We start from the raw sequence: 8,404 nt of genomic DNA on the forward strand, positions 1-8,404 counted from the left end.
ATTCTTTAACTAATTCCTCAGTATAGCGAACATTCCTTAAAGATTATTCTTCAGTTTTTGCTAGTTTAAAAAAAATGCATATAGCATGAGATTGATATGCCCGAAATGCATATACAAATATTACAAAAATATATTTATACGCCGATCAGGCATAACAATATGGCCATGAGCCTAATATTATGTTGGTATATTATATATATATATTCTGATATTAGCTGTGGCTCGAGATGTGTTTTATCTGACACATGGCCTGAAGCAACACAATTTGTTTTGCAAAAATGATAGAGCACTTTCTCTACCGTGGAATCTTGCTTCTCTGCTTCTCATAACAAATAAACACTCTAAAAATGCAAAGTGAATCCAATTTGGTTAATCTGCATATTTAAGATGCCAACAAAAGTGGGTGGGTGGGTGGGTGGGGGGTGTAATATAAATGCAAGCTTTCATGAAAGAAACTGGAAACAAGAAAATGAGTGGGGGAAAAAAAAAAAAGCAAGTCTAACAATCACCATCATTTATTTACAATATATTAAACCATAATGGAAAAAGTATTACTTATAACAAGTGGTCATTGTATTTAATAAGAAGAATTAACATGAGTTGTTTTAAAAGCTAGGATGAATCATACAAACATATATTCATATTAATGTGTACAGCCAACAGTGTTATGTATGTTTTGGCCTTGTGTTTGTATTGAGCCAGGAACATGGTAAAACACACACTCTTTGTAATAAAATTAATAATGGGTAGAAACGAGGATGAAATCACTGACCCTTTGAGAGTTCATAAAAACCATGTGAAAGAAATGCCGGCTCCCTTCGAAAAATACAATAAAAAGCAGAGAGTCAAAGAGATCTCTGTTTTTTTGTAAAACGGTGTGCATTTAGCGATTCTGATCGATTCCTTAATGCTAGTCCATAAATACTATCATGAATGCAAAATAATATATTGTGCAGCTCTACGTAAAATAAAAAGATTTAAAGATTTAAAGTAAAGCTGAAAATACTGCAGAATCCCACTTGGAAACATACTTAAGGAGCAACGGAAAAAGAAAGGAAGACAGTAAAGCAAGCAACGAAGGACGGAAACAAGAAAAAATAAAAGATGGATTCACAGCATCAGTTCTGTTCTCATGCCTTGTGTGTTGTTAAACTGCATACGGTTAATATAAAAGCCATTCACAGCTGTTGAAGAGATGCATCTTCCAGTATTTGACCACTGTGACAACACAAGGAAAAAAAGCAAAGCTAATTGCCAAACTGCAGCAAATCGAGGATCAAGTTCATTCCCTTTGGAAAAAAATACAAACAGAATGGATGCGAAGAGCGAGAAGCAAAATAAGCATAAAAGTAATAGAGGAAAATGAAGATGACAGCTGAGTGGATGATGTGTGACATTCCAAACCACAGTAAATCCCAGTGAGAGAGGTGAAAGAGAGAAACAGGGGCTGCAGCCTTCTTCAGCACGTAAAAATTAATTCACTGCACTGTGAGATTGCAGAAAAAAGACAGCTCAGGGTCTCAGGACCAGGAGAGAGAGAGTGTGTGTGTGTGTGTGTGTGTGTGTGTGAGCGAGAGAGAGTATGCTCATGTCTGCAGGAAGTTGAGCTTTAACTGATGACACTACTTCCTCAACTAACACACTAGTTATGAAAAAAAACACACAAAAAAAACCGCTTCTACTGAAATCTATGTACACACCTGCAACAAAAGCTTTTTTGGTAAAACATTTTCCTATTTTGAATCAAGTGCAAACAGGACTAATCTCCCCACTTAACACTAGCAAACTAATCCCTGACTGCTTTCCCTCAGCAGCTGGCATCATCACTTGGCAGGGCGAAAAACTAGCAAGAATGCTGCGGTGCACTCTGGGAAAGCACTTGGGGGGGAACAAGACAAGAGGTCCATCGGAATTGAAACCAAAATCTTCCAGTGTTGTGCATCTTTCATACTTGATGGCATAAGTATCCATGACACAATGCACGACAGTAGAAGTGACATCACCGAATGTAATAAAAAGTGAGAGGTGTGTGTGTGTGTGTGTGTGTGTGTGTGTGTGTGTGTGTGTGTGCGCAGTGCAGTAAAGAGATGGATGACGGTGCTCCAGAATACTTCTCCTAAAGATCCTTTCATTTGCTTTAGGAACTCCAAAAAGGATGTCGATACTGAGTGGCAAGATGTGAGAAAGAGTGTGTGTTAAAGAGTTTGTGGGTTTGCATGTTTGTGAAACATCCCCTGCTTGCCCCATTCAGGTAGCTGCTTCAGGTGTATCAGCAGCGGTAGGAGTTCCGGCCTGTGCGCCTTTCTTACTTCTCCTCCTCCTCCTCTTCTTCGTCTTCAGATCTGTTGAGGCAGTAGCGTCTTTGGCCAGAGGGGGGGCTGTGGGATAAACAGGGTTTGATTAGGATCAGAACTAAAATAGAGATCCTTGAAAATATGGGTTGGAGTGAAAGATCTTGAGTGGCCTGTTTTAGAGCTCTGATCTCAACCCTACTGAACACCTCTGGGATGAATTTGGAACGCTGACTGCACCCCATGGTCTCCTCACCCTACATCAATACATGACTTTACTAACACCTGATTGAGCACAAATCTCCACAACCACACTCCAAAATCTAGTGAAACATTATTGTAACAGAAACTGGATATACAAATGGACTGTTATGTCCAAAAAGCACATATGAATTTGATCATGTCAGGTGTCTTTTGTCCATAAAGTGTTACTATTTAGCTTTTTTCAAACTCGCTCAAATCCTTACGCTTGCCCATTTTTCCTGCTTCTAACACATCCATGTTTGAGGAGAAAATGTTCACTTGCTGCCTAATGTATCCCACCCACTAACTAACCCATGATGAAGAGATAATCAGTGTTATGCTATAATAATAATGCTATGCCTGGTCTGTGTATAATGTGTGTATACAGTTTGTAGAGTATATACACACTCTCGCACTCTTCTAGCTCTCTTTCTAACATAGTAACTATGCTTGGAGGCATTGACTGAAACCCACTGTGTTTGCGGTTTACTTTTGCTGTACTTTAAGTTGCCTGGCGAACTGCACAGATCAATAGTCTGTTTTAATTATAGCTGAATTAAAATACCAGAGGGGAAATCTATAGTTACCTCTGAATTGACTTCAGTTAGTTCATTGGCTATTTTTGTTTGGTGCAATTAATCACATGAACATTTCAACAAATTAAACAAAAACAAAAAAACCCTTTTAAATTGGAATAATTAGAAAAGCAATTACTGAGTCACTTGTAAGTCATGATTAAAAAAATAACTTCTGTTTCCTTTAGATAGATACTATAGATACTGTAGCATTCATGCATACAACAAACCAGTAACTGGGAGTGTGTTAGACTGAACAAGAATCAAAGGGATGCAACCAGAAAATGTTCATCACTATTCAAAAATAAAAGTGTGATCAATTTAAAAAGGTGAGATGGTCTGGGGATAAATGTTCAGGGTTAGTTTAACACCATGCGTACACACGTCACTCCAAACCAGGCATCACCTACTGGCATCATCAGTCACTGTCTGCCCTGTACAGATACTTCATCATCACACTATCCACATTCTTCTTCCTTTTCTTCTCCTGTTTCTTGCTGATTGGTGGAGCTGCTTCAGAAGAGCCTCCAGGCTCTCTCTCGTCTTCAGAAGCTGATGCCTGCCTACCAGGAGCCCTCTTTATGCTGTTAGCACTTTTGTACGAGATCGTGGAGGTTCCTGAGCTAGAATCGGACTCTGAGCTAGTCTGAGATTCAGAAGAGGAGGAAGAGGACGATGAGGATGACTCCTTCTTTGACTTCTTTTTTTTGCCCTTCTTCTTAGACCTCCTTCTCCTACGCTCATTTTCCGATGAATCAGAGCTGTGGCTTCTCTTTTTCCTGCTCTTGCTCTTCTTCCTGCTGCGAGTGCTCAGGCTGCTGCTGGAGCGATGGACATCCGCGGCTGAAGCAGACCGCCTCAGGCTCGACGAGCTGCGGCTGCTGTCCCTGCCAGACCTCACACTCTTCACCTCGTCTTCATCCTCGTTCCTACAATTGCTCTGCTTGCCGGTCTCAGCTTCAGAGTCTTCCAGGCTGCTCCGCTTGAATTTAACTGGCTTAAAACTTAGCACCTCGTTGATGGCTGCCTCCAGATCTGGGTCGAGGTAGTTGCGGTGGCTGACGGGTTTGAGGTCAGAGGCATCTGGCAGATCAGAGTCTGTGGTTCTTGCTCGTGGGGGCATGGACATGCTGCGGCCGCTGGATGAGTGGTGAGAGCTGTAGGACTTGGAGTTTAGCTCACTGTAAGCCACGCTCATGGAATCATCCTCTATATCAAACTCGCTTAGGCGGCAGCTGCGAGCTACGGACATACGGGAATCAGCGCGGCTCACACTGCCTGGGCTTCGCTGGCTCACACTTCCTGGACTTCTACAGCTCAGGGATGGACTGACTGCTAAGCCACGCTCGCTCTGGCGCTCATCAAGCCGAGACATGCTGCGGTGACGACTCAGCATGCTTGCGGTACTCACACTGGATTTGACATCATCATCATCATCCAACCAAGAGGCTCGGCTTGGGCCCACGGACGACACGACTGATTTGTTGTCTATCTCTGACCAGCGGCTGTCCATGCTCTTCCGGGCTCTGCTAGCTGCCTCTGAGTAAGCCTGTGAGATAACTGAGCCCCTGTCATCCAGATCATCCTTCCTCCAGGAGTTCACAGAGTATGAGTCCCTGGAATCGGGCTGCTTGGCTTTGCTTTTGCGGAAGGATGAGAGCTCCAGAGCGCCATCCTGCTCCTTGAGGGCGCTGAAGAGTGAGCCCTCATCTCCTTTGCCACCAAGGGAATCCTTTAGGTTGGAGCGCTTCCTATAACTGAGTGAACTCATCACGGACACGGGCCTACTCTGGTCTAAAGCTTTACCTTCTTTGCCACTCTCTTGCCATTCCTTTCCTTCTTTGGCATCACTGTTTGCAGCATATCTAGATGAAGGGGGCAGTTGAAGGGAAGGAGGCCAGTGTAGCAGACAAAGCAATGGATAGGAACAGAAAGGTGGATACAGAGGTAGAAATGAAAAATATGAGTTATGAAATAAGGAAAAGAGATTTTTACAATAATTGAAGGTGCACCTGATTAAAGTGAAGACAGTGACTAAAACCGATTACTACCACCTCACTACTGTGCCAGCTGATGACTGCCAAGTAGTTCATTTTCTTTTATATATAATAGATGGTAACTACATTCCTGTAGCATAGCTTTAGTCGAAAGAAATGGCAGAAGACAGAACAGTAATGAAAATAATGGAAAAAAAAAAAGACTGGCTTAAAGCAAGCACTGCGTGCTATAGAGGGAAAAGAATCTAGACAGAAGCGAAAATATAATTATTATTTAAAAGTAAAGACCAGTAATACCTTCTTAAGCTCTTTATTTGAGTTAAGTATAAAGATCTGGCACACACAGAAATCGTGTGTATAGTTTTGCAATATCACACTAATTTGCGCTACTTAAATTAATGTTCTGTGTAAAAAGTGCCTCTGAACCCACCCCTAGGGCGAGTTCACAATAGGGAAAAGATGAAAAAGAATTTAAAGCCCTAAAGTTTTTTTAAAAGTTGTGCGGGGCTCAAGAGGGAGGCTTAAATCTTCTGGAAAAGAGACAAATGCAGGGCAATCGAAGCTGTCAGACAGCAGGCTCAATCTATTAATCTCTGGAAGAGGGAAGCAGGTGTAGGCATGCCAGCTGGCCAACAGGCGTGTCGATAAATCTGCCAGGCAGGCCACCACATCTAAAGAAGCCTCTGTCATCAAACCTTGTGGCGATGAGGAGAATAAGTGAGTGGGTAAGAAAAATCTCCCTTCAAGCGAGCAAAGGCACTTTCCTAGCCTGCTTTATGTGCACGGTGTACTCCGTTCGGAATGAACCATTCATTAAGCAACCAGAGGGGAAAGGTACACTCAAACTACTGACCTTGAGCTCTTCAGGTTGCCGTCATCTGACAGATTCTTGGCTGAGCCTTTGCTTTTGGAGAGCCAAGACTTCACACCATCAACTCGGTCGTCCACTTCAGAGCAGGAATCTGAGTCACCTTCACTGTGAGGAAGAAAAAAAAGGAAATGGAGAGTGTTAGCAGCCGGGCTCAAAGCAGATTCGACACGGACTGTTAGTTTAGCAATAGTGGAGAAACAAACAGCTTTATAGCACAGACACAACAGCTCCCAGACATGCGCTCAATCAGCACAGGCCTAAAAGCCTCAATGCCATTGTGTGTTAGAGAGCTCTCACTCTCACACTTGAGTAACTTGGAGACATTTCTTTTACATGGTCTTTAATACTCATTTTCAACAAACCTGAGAAAAAGTTGTCAGAGCTTCCGGATTTTTTTATTATTTTTTTATTTATTTATTTTTTTTATGTAGTGTAAAATTAAGGCTAAATTTTAAAATCATAGGCATTTATGAGAAGAATATGGATAGCAAGAAGCCTGTGAATGCCCAATAAATCTTTTGTGTGAAAAGGACTAGCTTCTAATTATTTATATTAAAAGAAAATAATAATAAAAAGAGAAGAATATGAGCACTTGGTGATTTGTGCTAAACTCAAGTGAATGCACATTTCTGCAGTGGAGGATCAGTGGTGCTGTCAATAATTGGGACTAACTGACAAGGTCCACAGGAGCAGAGACATGATATGCACACTGAGCAGCTAACCGAATCCCGGGTCTTCCGGTTCATTTCTCAGGCCACGTTAAGCCCTAGGATTTATGTTTAGTCCGATCTGCAAGTCAATTTCTCCCGGTCTCTTCAGATTAGTCGTATCACTCACTTATCGTGCAGCATGAAACGTTTTTTTTTTAAAGCATCAGAGGATTCCAGAGCAGTAGGAGCAGCTTCACTCAGAGTCGACATATACAGAACAACTCCAAATGAGGTCTTAGCTACTAGTTTTAGTTTTAATTGGGATTTCAGTAATGTGCTTCTAGCTGTCTTTCTGGGTCCAACGCAGTCGGTCCTCTCCAGAATAAATTACAGAGAACAATGTTGCTACAGAAAATAGCCACACCTGTTTTTCCCACACTCCAATCTCACTCAATATTCACAACAATTATTCATATGACAGACTTACATTTATCTAGCACAAACAAAAACATTTATCTAGCACAAAAAAACAAATTGATTCCGCTGCAGTAGGTGGAGGAGCTGTATAGTAGAATGAGTAATTTTGGAGCATGCCTCTAGCCCCATGACCTTATCAAAGAAATATGAGGTTGGCTCTGAGTGCTTCTGTATGTGTGCCCACTTTGAACTGAAAAAAGCCTCTAAAGTGTCTTGAGTAGGAACACAGGGGAGATGCTGTGTGTATGGAAATTTACAGCAGGCCAGGACACAATGAATTTTGTAATCAAGGACAGGATCACACAATGATGTCATTTTATCACACCCTAGGCTACTGATGCACAGAATTAGATAAACCGTCGGATGTGGCTTGGAGGAATATATTACACATGAGAATAATACATATGATATTATGTTTAGAAATGGAGGCAGGGGTTATCTTGAAGTTATTATATAAGTATTTTTTAGACTTGCACACTTGTGTAGATATATTTTTTATTGGGGAAAAAAATGTATATATATATATATATATATATATATATATATATATATACAGTATATTATATATATATATATATATATATATATATATATATATATATATATATATATATATATATATATATATATATATATATATATATATATATATATATTAGTATGTATTACTTTTATTTTAATTTTTGACCCTCAACACAACCTAATGGTGTAATATATTAATTAAATCTGTTTTGCTTAGCTTTCAATCAGTTCATCGTCTGCGATTTCATGCTGCACAACATACCTACAGCTAAATCTATTTAAATGTGAATATGAATAGTCCTCTAAAGTTCAACAGCTCTAAAACAAGTGCAGGGTGATATTGATGCACTCGCTTGTTTTATCCCCCGATGTGCAACATCAAGTTACATCAACTGCAATGAATAAATAAAATAAACAATTCAAATCAAATCAATGAATTAATAAATAAATAACTTTTCACATACTCAAATTACTTACATTTCAGCAAAAAAAAAAAAAAAAAGTTCTTCTACTTCTGGTTTCTTGGCTAAATACTTGAAGAGTGTCCTTCCACTTAAATATTCTGTCTGAGCACTTTACCAACCCCTTCCTCCACACAGCTTACATTTAGCTTACAAATCATTTATTTAGGGTCAAACATATTTTTACCATTAAATAAACTATAATGTAATATGCACTGGTCTGTAAAAACAGCAGGCTATTGCTAGTATAGTGTAGCTTCTTGCCAGAAACTGGATCAGGACTGGGAGCCACTGGAAGAAGGCTCGGGGGAGACTTT

General features: G+C 40.3%; 1 protein-coding gene across 22 annotated transcripts in view; it reads right to left on the reverse strand.

Annotated features, from left to right (window-relative positions):
- Positions 1 to 499: 499 nt before the first annotated feature.
- The window catches only part of myo18ab (myosin XVIIIA b), a 98,117-nt gene continuing 90,212 nt past the window's right edge, over positions 500 to 8,404 (reverse strand). For 18 of the 22 annotated variants that reach the window (XM_083549236.1, XM_083549228.1, XM_083549227.1 and 15 more), the window contains 3 exons: positions 5,960 to 6,082; positions 3,520 to 4,974; positions 500 to 2,378 (listed from right to left, as the gene is read on the reverse strand). In XM_083549236.1, the coding sequence (XP_083405362.1) occupies positions 3,528 to 4,974; positions 5,960 to 6,082 (1,570 nt within the window). In that variant the 3' untranslated portion in view covers positions 500 to 2,378; positions 3,520 to 3,527. The remainder of the gene's footprint in view (positions 2,379 to 3,519; positions 4,975 to 5,959; positions 6,083 to 8,404) is intronic. The other 4 variants (XM_083549235.1, XM_083549229.1, XM_083549232.1 and 1 more) reach the window with 1 other exon arrangement.

Source organism: Silurus aristotelis, assembly GCF_946808225.1.
Source record: "Silurus aristotelis genome assembly, chromosome: 8".
Taxonomy (NCBI): Eukaryota; Metazoa; Chordata; class Actinopteri; order Siluriformes; family Siluridae; genus Silurus; species Silurus aristotelis.